The sequence below is a fragment of the Lepidochelys olivacea genome (assembly GCF_965140295.1).
Source record: "Lepidochelys olivacea isolate rLepOli2 genome assembly, chromosome: 9".
NCBI lineage: Eukaryota > Metazoa > Chordata > Testudines > Cheloniidae > Lepidochelys > Lepidochelys olivacea.
In genome coordinates this window covers 79,308,385-79,325,323 of record NC_140419.1, presented here as the reverse complement: position 1 = coordinate 79,325,323, position 16,939 = coordinate 79,308,385, and the positions used below count along the sequence as shown (strand labels likewise).

The window sequence follows — 16,939 nt, the reverse complement described above, 5'->3', positions numbered from 1 at the left end:
GATTCCTTTTAAGCGTACAGGGAAATTAAATGTGTGGCTTTTCAGGAGACAGAAATGTCTTTTCTGTGTATCTGCAGGGAGGCTTTCCATAAACTTCTTCATTAATGTATCATATGCTGGCTCTGAACTGTAGCTCTCTTTGTAGGATGGGATAACTTAATGCAAGTGACTCCATGCCAAGTCTTTTATGTGTGCAGAGCTTATATCTGTGGGAAGATTTTTCAGTCTTTACTGCAGTGGCAGGGAGAGGGTGTATGTGATAGAAGACACCCCTTCCCATCTTCATAATAATGTTCTGTTCTGTTTAAATGCTGGATGCATTACTGCAAAAATACTATGTGGTTTATGCACTCAGTAACAGCCACAAATCCCTTAGAGAGATACAACTTAATGTTATAGGCCAAGTCTGCATCCCTACATGCCAAGCCTCTGTAAAATGGCTTGGCACACGGGGCTTCTGCAGTAGTTAGAGAGAACAGAATTTTCCCCTCAGGCCGCTCCATGACTGCTACTGCTGCTTCAATGAAGTAACAGCCCAGGGCTGCTATGCCTTCAGCCCTGCAGGCCACTGCAGCCCTATAGTACCAGATCCTCCAGTCCCAAAACCATCATCTTCTGGGTCAGTAAATTAGGATAGCTCATGGAGAGCAGATCTGTGATACACAGGCCCTGCAGACCATTGAATGGGATCCTCAACATCCACTCCCCCACACTTCCATGCACCAGCACTACACCAGTTCATTCTTTATTGTGAGCTCTACACCCAGTTCAGGGTGGATACGCAGGATCTGCCCTGTAAACATGTGCATTGTAGGCAGAGAAGAGGCCTGAATATTCTGCTAAGAGGAACTGCTGACAAAAGGAATCAGGGATGCACGATACATTGCTACCTGCCAACTCAAGCACAGGATCAGCAGGTCTCTTTCAGTACAGGACCTCCTGACCTGTGAGAGACTAATACCTCCAAGGGCACCCATCACAGATGCTAAACCTGCTCTCCCCAAAATGAGCTGTTTGGCTCATTGCATTTTTCTCATCACTAGTCATGCCCCCACCCCAGTAGGGATTTTACCCTTGTGCTGCAGAGAGAATTGGAAACTGAACAGGTTATTATGTGTAGGCAAATTGAGAAATAAAAAAGTGATGTACAAAATTACATACAAAATTTCATTTCAAGAGTAAGGTTTAGCACACATGCAAACTCTCTCTCACGCACACACACACACACAACTTAGCAATCAAACCCCATTTTATATTAGATTGTGAGAGAAGAGCAGAGATTAGAAGAGAACATAAGGTCTATGGCCAGAATGTTACATTACTCTCTATACTAAACATCATTCAACAAAATAATGGGACAGATTCCAAAACCAATACAATTAACCACATGGAGGGCAAAACAGTACAAAGTCAGTGCTAAAAATACAGCTGTTCTTATAGCGCCAGATCCACAAAGGGATCTAGGTGTTGCTATGCCTAACTTTTAGGCGCCTTGCCACCCAGTGGTATCTGCAGCCCCAAATTAGGTTGGTAGGCTCTCTGTAAAATGCAGGGCGAGAGTTAGGTGCTTAAGAATGGGATCCACAAAAGCCAGCATGCCGAGCAAGGAACCACCTAGGCTAGCCAATAGGAAATGCCAAGGAGAGGGCTGTGGTCTAAACCCTGCCCCTCTCAGGGAATTAGGCACCTAAAGAATGTGGCCCCAATGTGGCTTGGGATTCTCAGCCATGAACCTGGCCCTGGAGCTGACTGCCTACACTGTATTTTGCAAGAAACATGTATGTGTGTGTCAGGGCAGAGGTATTCTGGATTACGGGATATTCTGTTGTGGGAATCTCAAGCTCTCCTGTTGAAGTTATTTGACTGTGTGCAAAGAATTAAATATACCTTGGGTGAGAGAGAAAAAAAGAGAATGTCCAGTGGTACTCACCTGAGAGCTGGGAAACTCACGTTCAAATCCCTGCTCCATATCAGGCAGAGGCAGGGAATTAAACCCAGGTCTCCAAGTGAGTGCCCTAGTCCCTGGGCTAAAGGTTATAAGGGAGGCCTCCTCCGGCTCCCCCAACCCCGGCCGTTTTGTGTGGGTTTAGGCATGTTCTGAAAACACCTACCAAAACTGGTCCCACAGTTCGGATAGGCAGGGGAACACCTAGTCGGAAGATCCTGCTGAGGTTTAGGTGTGAGATAGGTGCCCAGGCACCTAGACAGAGGTGGCTGTGCATATGCTTACTTGCAGGAACTCAGGCACCTAAGGATTTTAGGCACCTCCAGGGCTAGGCGGCATCTGAGCCAGGATTTTGAAGATCCCAGTAGCATCCAGATGTTGGACTTGGACACCTAAAAGTGGCCATTAATATACTACTGCACATCTGACTTCCTGACGTGCTGCATCAAAATATATTACCTACTTCAAACCTGGCAAGGCTCTTACATTTATCTAATGCTGCCAAAAAGGCTATTGTATCATCAGACCTTAAGTGTTAAGACATGTTTGATGTACAGATCACTCAATTTCATGAGTCATCCTGATGTCTCCTACCATTGCACATAGTTAGGGCCCTACCAAATTCTCACTCCATTTTGGTCAATTTCACAGTCATAAATTTCATGATTTCAGCTATCTAACTCTGAAATTTCACAGTGTTGTAAATGTAGGGATCCAGACCCAAAAAGGAGTTGTGGGGGGGGGTCACAAGGTTATTGTAGGAGGGGTGCGGTACTGCTAATCTTACTTCTGCACTGTTGCTAGGAGGCGGTGCTGCCTGCAGAGCTGGGCAGCTGGAGAGCGGCGGCTGCTGGCTGGAAGCGCAGCTCTGAAGGCAGAGCCGCCTCCAGCAGCAGCACTGTAGACGTAAGTACGGTATGGTATCGCCACCCTTCTGTGCTGCTGCTGGTGTGGCCCTGCCTTCACAGCTGGGCACCCAGCCACCAACAGCCACCCCTCTCCAGCCGCCCAGCTCTGAAGGCGGCGCAGAAGTAAGGGTGGCAATACCGCAATGCCCCTAGAATAACCGTGCCACCCCCCTGCAACTTCCTTTTGGGTCACGACCCCCAATTTGAGAAATGCTGGTCTTCCTCCTGAAAGCTGTATGGTATAGGGTAAAAGCGCACAAAAGACCAGATTTCATGGTCCATGATGCGCTTTTCATGGCCGTGAATTTGGTAGGGCCCTTCACATAGTGCTGTACCCAGGTCACCCCAGAAGCATATGAATCTTAGTGATGTATGTACACTGGTCCAGATTCTCTGCTGGTGAAGCCCCATCAAAGTCAATGGGACTACAATGACTTTCAACAAATGCGCCAGAACCACCACTGGTGTAAGGAAGGGGTGGTAAGACCACCCAGCCTGCACTGAGAAAAACCTGATGCTGGGGCGTCAGAGCAAGCTGAAGAATTCAGAAAGGAATTGATAAAATGTTCTAGCATTGAGCTATCACAGGGACTGGTGCTATCTTGTGGTAACAGCAAAGATAGATAAGTGAGTGTGGTGCTGCTGTACAGCAGATGAGCTGAGACAAGAGACCATCACAACTCTGTCCTGAAGAGCTTACAGTAAAGTCACAGGTGGGAGCAACACAGAACAAGGTCCATATAGTTGTTATAGTTTGAATGTTTCATGGATAGGCGAGTTTGGAGACTTTTCTGCAGGAGGAAACTTAGCACACATTAACCAGCAGGCTTTTCCAACCAAAAGGTATTGGAAGTGACAAAGGGAGAGGCCAGAGACACCTAGATGCAGGCGCACAGGATGTAGGAGAAGAAGAGCACAGGACAACAGCTGTGTTGAACCTTAAGCAAAAAAATTAACTTTTAGTTTTAGTGTACGGATGGATTCGAATAATATCTTTTTTTTTTTTTTTTTTGCTAATCATAACAAAAAATGATGACTACCCTAGGAGCCAAGTTTTCCCAGAAAACTTGATCCGACCTCTAAATTTGTACCTGTCCTAAAGGCATGAATGATATGCTGGATCTACAGGCACAGTTAGGCAGTTAGATGTCTTTAAATTCAGAAATTTGTGTCCCATGTTAATTTGTGTTGGCTTCACTGTTCCTGCAATTGATTGCAAGCATAACATGAGGCTGGGAGTTTTTTGTTTTTTTTTTTAAATTAGCCCAGTGTGTTCATTCTTTCAATTCAGCAAGATATTTAAATGGAGTTTTAAAAGTTCAGAAAGTAAGAAAGAAGAATGGGGCGGGAAGAGTGTATATATGTAGCAGTGGGTGGGGAGAGAAGGAGAATGAGGAAGACAATATGAGGGTTAGTGTAAGTGTGGCTTGGTGACTTGGCAGGGCATTTCACATGCCCGGGACAGTGTTGTAAGATGCACAGAGATGGAATTGCAAAAAGGAAGTAAACGGAATAACAAGACCTGCATCACTGCTTAAATGGAAGGGCTGGAGGTGGACTTGCGAAGAAGCCATTTCAAGATGTGGACTTTGGCAGAGTCCCTGTCACATCCTGAAGATGAAGAATAGGAAGTTCACCCTGTCTGGAAAACAACTACAAATACTCCCCTGCTAGAGCAGTTCTGTAACAGAAGGAAGTTCTAGTGTTGGGAGAATTTGTATTAAGGAGCAACACTACATTACACTAATTGTTTTTTTCACCTGCCTGCTCTGAGCATTTAGCCATGACTGTGATCAGCTCTCTGTTAATTACCACAGTAGAGTTCAATCAGTGGATGCATATTATTTTAATCATCTGTCCCAGCTTTTCCATTGAATGATTTACTCCACAATGAGACTCTGAGGCACAGAAATGGTCCATTGATTTCCTGAAAGCCTTAATCTAAAACCTCTTGCTAAGAGGAGTTCTCCAGATTTCTGAGCTTTTTTGTCATTTATGAAAAATCTCTTCATTGTTTGTTTTAGTACAGGATTCCTGTGAATAGAACTGGCTGCCACAGCTTAGTTTGTGTGTGCAAAGCCCCATGCTGCCATAGAAAGAGAGTCTCCATCTTGTGAGGTGCAAGCAAGAATGATGCCCATGATAATATGAAGAGCAGGAATTTCAGCTAGTTTCCCAATGATTTTGTAGCTCTCTCTGTACCTGCACAGAAGAGAAGGAGGGCAGGCACATATAATAAAAGAGAAAAAGTCAAGCTCTGGAGCATTTCTGCTTTAAAGGGAGAAAGGACAATTGCACAGGAAATGATAATGCTAGCCATATGGCTCTGTAGCACCACTGGTAGAACATCTAGGCCATGGTCTTGGAAAGAGAGGACAGGGGTTTGGAAGAGGAAAGGAAATAACCTAAGTTACTTCTTCTCTCTCTGATCAACAGTATTGCGTGTATGTTGTACCATGAATGTTATATTGACATCACTAAAACACATACCAGGCTAAAAATAAAAATCTGATGCTTCCAGTGGTGCTGATTGCTCTCAGCTCTAATTTAAAAGGGATATAGCCAACAACAACAAACATTATCGAGACAGAAACGTGTTCTCTACTTCAGTTGCACTTTACACCCGAGATTATTATAACTGAACCAGATTAGAGAAAAACCATTTTTTCTCTGTTTTCAGTTAGTTTAGAGTTAGCATATGACAGCACTTTGGGTCTAGTCAGTTTCACAGTGAATCCTGTATATCAGTTTGTGTGGGTTTTTCACACAGCAGCAGAAGAGAGAAAAATAATAGACAAAGAGAGAAAAATGTGGTTGTAAAACTACAAAAACTTTTAGCAGGTCTCAGGGGCAAGTGTGGTATCCAACACTATTTTTAGCATTCTTTCCTGTTTTAAACTGACATGATTTGACAATCACATGTCTTTGTAACAGTTAACGGGAGTTGAACGCATTCTGCATCCCATAAAAGCAGTCCCATGTATTACTTTGCATCCAAAGATCTCATAGTGCTTTAAAAAAAAAAAAAAAAAAAAAAAGGAGTGAAGCATTATCTGTGTTTTACAGATGAAGAAGCTGAGTCATAGAGTGATTGTCTCAAGACCACAGACGAAGTCCCTGTCAGCTTTTCCTTCTGTAGCACAGAAAAGGGACCAACATTTATTTCTTGGTACAAATTGCTATATAACATAAATGTTTTATTTTTTCCAAGTTGAGGTATTTGAAATAAGTGAGAAATAACTCTCTTTCTAATCCCCAAGCAATCCAGCTCCGCAGAGAGCTCACAGCCACACTATCAGTACCAGCCTTTTTTATTATCATTCAATTCATAACTAGTAACATTAGCTACAAAGTCATCAAAGCAAATGTGCAATTTACATGGGAGTCTCTTCTCACTCTACCCCCTTTTCTTTAACTGGGGAAATACTCCATTGGATCAGCATTCTCACATTCAAATTTAGCAAGAGATGGCCAATGTCTTGCCTATGCAGAGGTCTGTAGTGCTGGCCAAAACTCAACAGTGCTGGATTTTAAATTCTCTTCTGCATCCCCCTGAAAGGGGTGTGAAAAAAGGGAGGAGCTTTGATAGCCTGGAAAAGCGTTTGTCATTCCAGACTCTTTTAAGTTTGCAGAGTCTCTCTTGAGGGGTAGACTGGAGAAACAGATGCATAGAGAGAAGGGAAAGGGAGCTCTGCTTCTCATTATAAAAATTAAGGATGCTCAAACCTACATTCATATCCCTGCTTTGTTACTTTCAGGTCTGACTTAGAGAGCCCACCCTACATAGCTTTTAATGACCTACCTATCTCTGAATAAATATTCCAGACCAGATCTGACCCCCATGGATCCATACATGGAAGAAAATCTCGGAGTGAGGAGTTCCCTCTGTCAAAGTGTCACCTCCATGGCACATTCCCTACCCTGGTGTTCTGATCCAGATGCTCCTTCACTGTGGCTCCGAGGGGATGGGGTTTTGCAACCTGCAGGACAAAGCAAGCCCAAACGGATAGGCATGTCTTTCTTCTCTTCCCCTCCACCGTCCTATCACCATCACAGCACCTTTCTGGCCCATGATCCAATGAACAATCAGTATAAAAATTAATACAATCTGAAGTTGTCTGAACTTTTCTGCCAAAGCCCTCCACTCTGTGGATTCTCCCACACCCTCACCCTTTCGGTAGGCAGTTCAGGAACAGCAGTCAGAAGAAGTACTCTCAGCTCAGCTCAGTCCAAGCTGAGCTGATGGGAGTGGGCCAGGGTGATGCTACTGAGCTAGTGTCAATATACAGAACATCCAAGGGGATAATTCTAACCTCTGGCAGATCCCCCAAGTCCGGTCATTTTGGGGTGGGGAGGGTGGACCAGGTCTCTCCTCCCCACTCCTTGCAAACCATCTGAGAGACACTATGCGTGGAATCTTACTTAGATTTCCTCCCTCCTGACCCTCTACTTTTTTCTCAGGGAAAATCCAGGGTGCATGCGCACGCACACACAAAGAATTAATTTAAGGAAATAGACTGCGTTGAAATCTGCACATACTTTAGAGATTCTAACAGGAAAGGGTATAATGTGGTCTGGAAATTGAGACTACTCTATCATGGGTTGAGGGGAAAGACTCACGCGAACACATAGAAAATAATTAACAAGGCTGCTTTGAGAATACATTCATTAGAGCAAGTAAAACAAATGAACATTATTGACGGTGAAGCACTGCCAATCTGATGACAAAAAAAAGAGTTCCTTTCAGGCCCCTCAGAGTTTAGTGCTTGTCTCTCAGCTGACTTGGGAAATAGGCTTAAAGATGGGATGAAAAAAAGTGCATTTTTTCCCCCCACAAGTAAGCCAGCAACCCACTCTACCTCAGAAAAATATCCACCTCCTGAAACTACATTACAGCATTTAATACAGGAAACCTACAATGTGATGCATTTCAACAATTTTTTAAAGGGTGTACTAAAATTTATCCACTAAATTACCTCAGACATGCAGCTTAGCAATGGATAGTAGTACATCATTATGTATTGGTCCACATTCTTAAATATTTTAGTCTCTTCATTTGTATTCCTCATAAAAGTGTCTCCAAACCACTTACAAAAGGCACCTAACCATATCAGGGCAGATTTTCAAAGGTACAAATTAGGGCTGTTGATTAATCACAGTTAATTCACGCAATTAACTCAAAAAATTAATTGCGATTAATCGCAGCTTTAATTGCACTGCTAAACAACAGAATACCAATTGAAATTTATTACATATTTTTGAGTGTTTTTCTACATTTTCAAATAGATTCATTTCAATTACAACACAGAATACAAAGTGTACAGTGCTTACTTGATATTATTTTGATTACAAATATTTGAACTGTAAAAATGATAAAAGAAATAGTATTTTTCAGTTCACCTCATACAAGTACTGTAGTGAAATCTCTATTGTGAAAGTGCAACTTACAAATGTTGATTTTTTTGTTGTTAAATAACTGCACTCAAAAACAAAACTATGTAAAACTTTAGAGCCTACAAGTCCACTCAGTACTACTTCTTGTTCAGCCAATCGCTAAGACAAACAAGTTTGTTTACATTTACAGGAGCTAATGCTGCCCGCTTCTTATTTATAATGTCACCTGAAAGTGAGAACAGGCATCCACATGGCACTTTTGTAGCCGGCATCGCAAGGTATTTACATGTCAGATATGCTAAATATTTGTATGCCCTTTCATGGTTTGGCCACCATTCCAGAGGACATGCTTTCACGCTGATGATGCTAGTTAAAAAAATAATGTGTTAATTACATTTGTGACTGAACTCCTCGGGGGAGAATTGTATGTCTCCTGCTTTGTTTTACTCACATTCTATCATATATTTCATGTTATAGCAATCTCAGATGATGACCCAGCACATATCGTTTGTTTTAAGAATACTTTCACCGCAGATTTGACAAAACACAAAGAAGGTACCAATGTGAGATTTCTAAAGATCGCTACTGCACTCGACCCAAGGTTTAAGAATCTGAAGTGCCTTCCAAAATCTGAGAGGGATGAGATGTGGGTATGCTTTCAGAAGTCTTAAAAGAGCAACACTCCGATGCGGAAACTACAGAACCCGAATTACCAAAAAAAGAAAATCAGTCTTCTGCTGGTGGCATCTAACTCAGATGATGAAAATGAACATGTCGGTCTGCACTGCTTTGGAACATTATAGAGCAGAACCTGTCATCAGCATGGACACATGTCTTCTGGAATGGTGGTTGAAGCATGAAGGGACATACGAATCTTTAGCACATCTGGCACGTAAATATCTTGCGATGCCAGCTACAACAGTGCCATGTGAATGCCTGTTCTCAGTTTTAGGTGACACTGTAAACAAGAAATGGGCAGCATTATCTTCTGTAAATGTAAACAAACTTGTTTTTCTGAGCGATTGGCTGAACAAGAAGTAGGACTGAGTGGATTTCTGGTTCTAAAGCTTTATATTGTTTTATTTTTGAATGCAGTTATTTTTCTACATAATTCTACATTTGTAAGTTGAACTTTCATGATAAAAAGATTTCACTACAGTACTTGTATTAAGTGAATTGAAAAATATTATTTCTTTTGTTTTTTACAAGGCAAATATTTGTAATCAAAATATAAAGTGAGCACTTTACACTTTGTCTTCTGTTGTAATTGAAATCAATATATTTGAAAATGTAGAAAACATCCAAAAATATTTAAATAAACGGTATTCTATTATTGTTTAACAGTGTGATTAATCATGAATTTTTTTAATTGCACAATTAATTTTCTTAATTGCTTGACAGCCATAGTACAAATGGAATTCATTCAAATAACTTTCAATAGGTATAAGGCACCTAACTGCCCTTTGTGCCTCTAAAAACCTTTTCTTTTTTTTCCCTTTGGCTTTTATTTAATGTACCACCAAATATTAGAGGTTTGTTTGTTTGTTTGTTTGAAAAACCTCTAGAGATTCAGCTAGAATTTTCTGCAGATTTTATTAGCTAATTCTCATTCTTTGACAATCTTTAATTGCTAGACAACGTAATAAGTTATTTAATATTTTCTTACTTTAGATCATGCAATAACATCTGGCATTTAAAAAAAATCCCTGAGACAAGTAAATAAACAAAACAAAAGACAAAAAAAACCCTGCATACATCTGGAAGATCTTGCAAAGAATTCAGAAGATATTCCCCACTACGGAATCCATGCATGTCCTCTGTTTATGCACATGAGTGTTGATTCCTGTAATACTTACCAAAATTCTGGAGAAGTGAGACCCCACCCCCCTTTCACACTAGTGTAACTTAAGAAATGCTCCACTGACATCTTTAGAGTTACATGAACATAAGTGAGAGGAGAATCAAGCTTCAGTCTTATTTTATGGTAGATCTTGAGAGCAGCTTGATATTGCTCTGCACGCACACAAGCTGGAAGTTATGCATATTAAAAGTAATTTCAAGTTTTGAGTCTTAATCTGGGAACTATTCTACATCCTTGTCATAAATCTTAGCAGATCCTATTTCCCAATAGTAAGAGAACTGTAAATTTTCCTTGGTAGCTTAGAGTTTGCACAATTTAAAAGGTTGTGTGTAGTTTATATATAGACACACAATGCTGCATCCAGCCTTCTAGACTGAAGTCTCTGCACAGCCTGTTATTTTGAGACAGCAGGTGTTTGGCATTTCAGAAGCCTGTTGGCAGACAATGAATTTAATTAATTTGCTTTAAATCTTACATTTCAGTTTTTACACTAATTATTTACAGCACCACAATATGAAGCCAATACATAAATAAATCAAACTTAAAAACTGATTGAGTACTGTACTTAATTAAAGAAATTAATGACCCGGAGCATTTTACCAAATCAAAGTCTTAGACACAAGGTTGATCAACACAGCACCAGGATGTCTACCTATACATTTCTAATATCCTCATTACTGTAGTAAATAGGCTTCAACATCTATCTGCTAAACACACAATTCCCACTCACTTTTAGAGCCAAATTCTCTTTTCAGCATAGAGCCCAAGTAGGCAGGCAAGCATCTAAATATCACTGCAATGGGTGCATTAGAAACAGAGGGATGGAAGAGCACTGCTCTTACATTTTTATCTATTCTTAGGTAAGGTTAGTAGTATGTATTGTCCTGTCTGGATCCAATAGGGTGATCAGATTTCCCGATTTTATAGGGACAGTCCCGATATTTAGGGCTTTTTCTTACATAGGCTCCTATTACCCACCACCCCCGTCACGATTTTTCACAGTTGCTATCTGGTCACCCTAGTATCCAATGAGTCCATCCTCCAAGCCCTTCCTGGATACCAAACTCCCATTTATTTCAATGGGAGTTCGACATGCCAAAGACTTGGGAGAATCAATTCCAACTTTGGCAAAATTGTAAGGATGCAGGCTCTGATTCTCCACTGCCTTTCACCTTCTGCCATTATTTATACCTGCACAAAGTGATGTAAAATGCTACGTCACCAGAGGCAACATTTTACAATCACTTTGCATAGGTTAAACGATGACACAAAATGCAAGGCAGAGGAGAATGGAGCCCCTGGAGACTCAGGCCACAATATCTACAGAACTGCATCATTAAGCTAATGCTGGGTAACTCTTGGTTTCCAAAAATTACATTAGTCGGAGTCCAGTTTATGAACAAATAATTGCAGCAAACCAAAGTTTTCCATCTCTTTGTCCCTTGAATGAATTACATCTTGCATTGGGCTTTCCAGTTGAAATCTTGCATTTCTTTCCTCTCCCAATTAAATAAATTAGGCAAACTGCAGAACATACAGAGCCAGATTCACAACTGCACCCAGTGGGTTCGATTCACTGACCATACTCCAGTTTTATACCTGCAAAAGTCCATTCATGCAATGAAGTAACGTGGTAGTAAATCATTCCAATATCCACTGCATGCAACTAGAATCAAGGGGGGCACATCAGGGACAGTTGTGACTCCAAGATTTTGGTCCTAATTCTATGCTGGCCCCAAGCAGACCAGCCTCAAGATCTGCTCAAAACTATTCTAGCTAGTTATGGCCTTAAGAGGTCAATACACAAGCAGAGAATAAGCAGAGGGCACTAGCACTGTGGATATTACCCTTCCCATTCCTGACAGGGAGTCGCAGAGAGTGTCACAGATGCCAGCTAGGCCGACTGTATGCCAGCTTGGAATTGTCCTGAAGATGAAGACTCCCTCACATCAGGGAATTCCCAGCTGAGGGGATTTGATGGTTTCCCAGTCCCTTTGAGCCAACAGAGCGGCACAAAGGGGCTGAATCGCAGAACAATATCTAGACCCTCCACCTCTCTCCTTCTCATCCTTACAGCAGGCTTAAATAAGCAGCCTTATCGAGCTGCTTAAATAAATATCCATTTATTGACACTGTATGAACTAACTGAAGCTTTTCATTTTCCAAATAAGAAAACCAATGGCCTAGTAGCTACTGAGTTGGTTGACCTCAGCTTTAGCAGGCAAAACCAAAGAGAGAAAAGGAAAAGTGATAGATACAAGAACTTCCTGTAGTACAATCACCACAATGGATAACCCCACCCCCAATCGTTTTATAGCCAAGGACTGAAACCCTTTTATCTTAGGTACTTATCTGGCCCCCACACCGTAGCATCTGAACACTTAATAAACTTTGATGTATATATCCTCACAATACCCCAGGTCAGGTAGAGAAGTACTATTATTCCTGTGTTATACAGAGGTACTGAGAGGCTGAGGGTGGGATTCACAAAGGCATTTAAGCACCTACCTCCCACTGAAGTCATTGAAGATGATTTAAATAGACTCCCTCTGCTCTAGACTTATTCCATCGAGGAATATTTCAACGTGGGGGAAATGCTGCCTTCATTGGTATTATTTTAACTATTGTTCATGGTCTTCTCCCTTTGATTCAGAGTGCTAATCTCCTCTGAAGGGATTCTGGCCTCTATAACCATCAATGGAGGTGAAGTACAATATGTGCATTGATCTTTGTTCTAGTCTCAGGTCCTACACTACAGAAATCAGAATGGAAGGTTGCATTTAACCTTACTGTATTTGAACTGTTCTTCATTACATGGGGTAATAATTATACTGGAAAATGTTGGTACCTCCTGTTAGGAAAACAAACAAACACACTTCATCATGTTGTGTCTGTACTTACATTGTATCACACTTACCTGCATTATACCATAAATAAGTAAGCTGATAAAACTGTGACTCACCAACAAAAATTATTGTCTGTTTCAGTGAAGCACACTAACTTGTCACTGGGGTATACTATGCACTTATATTGACAATATACACATAACATCCCCCAGTGCACTCACCCTACAACATCTGTTCAAAGGGCCATCAATAAAAACAATAACATTCAGAAAAAACTCCATGAAGAGAAAAGAGCTCTGCTCACTAACTACAGAAAGTGTCATTTTAAATAGAGAATTTTCTACTGAGAGATATGTAAAATATCTCGCATATTGCAGAGACAAGGTGGGTGAAATAATATCTTTTATTGTAAGAGAGGCAATATTTGGAGCTTCCTTACATACTGCAGTCAGAAAATTGTCCAAATGCACAACAGGAAATTATGGTTATTGTCTATTTGTTGCGTCTATTATTAAAAAGACAAGAGTTTGGTTATGCACAGATATATTTAAGTATCCTTACATAGTAGCACATGATGAGTGTATAAGATGGTAATAATGCACAGATATTATTAGCACTGTTGGAAAGCTATGGATGATGTATGTACTGCACAGGTATAAATGAATGTTTAAACAAAGCCATGTTACTTACTTTTTATAGCACTGATAAGTGCATTCCCATCTTTAATCACATCCTTTATGAATTTGTTGGTTCTCTCCAGCTCCTGCTCATAACATTTCAGCCTGTCTCGAAAATCCGGACTGTCCAGGTAGCAGTCGCTGAATTCTAACGCAGGATGCCCCATGTTCCTTGGAGAAAAAATTAAAATCAAAATGAAAAAAAGAATTCACCAATTTAAAAAAAATATCAAAATTACTGAAAGCAAATAATCTCTTCGTGCTCAACTCACTCCTAAAACGGCAGAGATCCTTGTCGTTGTCTCCTGAGGATACCAGCTTTGACTTGTATATCACAGAAGGAAGGGGCAGGCTGCTTGGTTGCTCTCTACTGAAAACATAAAACAAACGTGTACGACCTTTGAAGCATTCTAGGTATGACTTGGTACTGGATCCCATTCACTATTGTCCTCTTCTTACTCCTCAGCAAGCCTACGGTGTCCTTTCCATTCCTTACTGAAAATCCACCCAAACAGCAGCACTAGGGGGTCCCTGCTCTCTCACTCCCCTTCTCTGATCTGCAAACGTTAGCTCGCCTCAGACTTCTCCCCATCCACAAACACATCTGGCTGCTCTGAATGAACACAGGGGCTGGGGCGGCTGGGTGGCGTCCGGCCAGCTCCGCTCCAGCTCCGCTTTGTGCGAGGATTTCCTTCCTTGTATTCCTCAAGCACTCACAGCCTCCAGAGGCTGGCACCTCCCCTTTCCTCCTGCGCTCTTAAAGAAACAGCAGGGAGAGCTGGCTGTTCCCCCAAGGAAAAGGGACCTCTGGGTCTGTGGCAGCAGTAGTTTCCGCCCCGATCCGCCCGAAGAGCAACACAGAACCCTGAGCATTACATTTAAAACAGACTTCCACGGGGACACTGCCCTATTTCAGCTCCTTGAGCCCCTTCTGTTTCTTGCTCACACGTTAGCAGCAGCTCCCCTTTCCCCACATCTCCCTGCAGTCTATTCAGAGAGGATTGTCCGGGGAGCTGCTCATGAGCGCCACAAGCAACCGTACTGCTCTCCGATGGGGTATTCCCCAGGGAATGCCTTGGTGCTGCTGGAGGAAATCTCTTCTGCTTGATGAGCTAGCATCTCTTGCGGACCCTTCCTCGCTCTAGCTGCCTGCACGTGGCTGAGCCCTCAAGGGTTAACACGTTGTTGTGAACGTAGCCTCACACTCTGCAGGCAGCATCCAGGGAGGCAGGAGGGAGGAGACACAATAGAGGCAAGGCAGCTGCTGCAAACACGTCCCTGCGGAAACTGAACCACAATAAATCCCGCAGGAGCACCACTCCCTCCTCCGGGTGGCGCATGCACGGCTGCCTGGGAGGTGTAGTTTTTCTGTCCGCAGGATCTGTATTGTGTATGTGAGTGAGTGAAGAGGTTCCAAGCGCCACCCAGTAACTCCAAGGGGCTGTTCTTCCAGAGAATCCGGCACTGAAGGGACGAAGTAGCATGGACTGAGCAAAAACTCAGATTGAGTGATCAGTGTTGTCTACTCTGATTTACCTTGGCCCCTAGTAATGTACCCTAAAGTGGGGCTGTGTGACTGCTAAACCACACCTGGGACCCTCACAAAAAGACCATTTTGTGGAGATTTATGCATATGCTATGCATAAATTTATGCATGTGCTAAGCATAAACTTTATGTTCTGTGAGTGATCTCAATGAAGTTAGGCACAATGCATAAAATTAAGCATGTGAGATAAATCTTTGCAGGATTGGAGCCACAAACTCTATTTTCAGTCACAACTTTTTCTTTTATTATTGGCTTGAGCATTTAAGTTTAAAAAAGCATGTCCCTTTAAATCAGCAAACTAGCAGGGCTAAAACCTTTATCCTAAATTCCTGTAATCTGTACACTTTTATTAGCAACTGTAGATAGGAGTGTTGGTTTTGCTCATATAATCTGAAAGTCATTTTATACGTGATTTTCTGTTTAGAAAAATTAACAATTTAATCCTCATTGTTTCATTCAAATGTCTTGTTTAGAACAAGATAAAACATGAGAACTTTTATTTTATACTGATAAAATCTCCATACTATGTCTACTGTGCACACTTGTTCATGAGGACCAAGAGGGATACAATATGTTTCCAATTTATACAAATATGTGATTATGTGTCCTCTTCTTCATTCCTCTTTTTTGTTTTCTGTTAATGCAGAACACGTTTATCCCCTTAAAAAGTCAAGGAAACTTATTAATTGGTAAAACTAAATCTTCCTTCTTTTCCACCAACATGCTCTGAACAGATCAGAATAATAAAATCATATTAGAGTCTGAATGTACTTAAATACTATTAAAGCTGCTTAATAAAATCTCACTTATTCTTTCATGTTGATCTGCACAGTTCTTTAATATTTTGCAGGTTATATTAACAAGAGAAGATGATCTACGAGCACATTGGCCCTAGAGACTTATCTTAAGGTCAAAATGTTGATGTTTTCATCTTCTTTTTGTCAATGTAGCCTGGAACTTCAAACAAACACTCTTTACAGTAATATGGAAGAATGTTTGTTTACATATTAAACAATAAGGTTCCTCTTCTAACTGTTGTGCTATTACTAAAATAGGAAGGAAACTGGTTAATAACATCTCATTTAAAAACTGTGACTGAATTTATTGCTGCTGACATTGAGGGACTGATAGCATGGATTTTAGCCAAGGACAACACACATGGACTTCTTTTACATTCTGCTGATGCAAATTCAGTCCTGACCTGCCACCTTCCTATTCCAGTCATAGGCCCCCACATGCAGCTCTTCCAAGGCACCTCTCCAGACATGCAGATTTCCTGATGTTCTTGTGCCAATCTTACACTTCACAGAGACTATTAATCAAGACAAATTCTGTTTTAGTAATATGCATGAATTGGGACTAGACAAATGACACATCTTCACTTGTAGCCTACTAGCCAAAATTTGAGCACAAATCTCTCAACCCACTCTTTGAGCATGATTATTTGATTATAGAGGATAAAGCAATGTGGAAACTTATTTTTATTGACAGGGTTTGTCCATTTATTTACATATTTTTAAACATCCAAACAACTTTAAAATCTCTGTAATATTTTTGATTGGTCTGAGCCCAAATCCTAGGGAACAGGTGTCCACATCACAAACAACCACCACCATAACTGGTATTAATTGATCCGACTGAGGGCTGACACAGAACAGAGGTCAAGGTCAAAGGATTGTGGAACCTGAATGTCTCTTATCCCTAGAGACGGAGGCCTTCCAGATCAGCTTTCAAGAAAGAGCCGCCATTAGGGAATTCTCTA

The 16,939-nt window shown here is 41.3% G+C and overlaps 1 protein-coding gene across 6 annotated transcripts in view; it reads right to left on the bottom strand.

Moving 5' to 3' along the window:
- The window catches only part of OPHN1 (oligophrenin 1), a 123,662-nt gene extending 108,809 nt beyond the window's left edge, over nt 1-14,853 (bottom strand). The window contains exons 1-3 of one of the 6 annotated variants that reach the window (XM_084639557.1): nt 14,835-14,853; nt 13,904-14,001; nt 13,645-13,802 (exon numbers count right to left, since the gene is read on the bottom strand). In XM_084639557.1, coding sequence (XP_084495683.1) covers nt 13,645-13,798 — 154 coding nt within the window. In that variant the 5' untranslated portion in view covers nt 13,799-13,802; nt 13,904-14,001; nt 14,835-14,853. The other 5 variants (XM_084639554.1, XM_084639555.1, XM_084639556.1 and 2 more) reach the window with 5 other exon arrangements.
- Between the last annotated feature and the right edge of the window lie 2,086 nt (nt 14,854-16,939).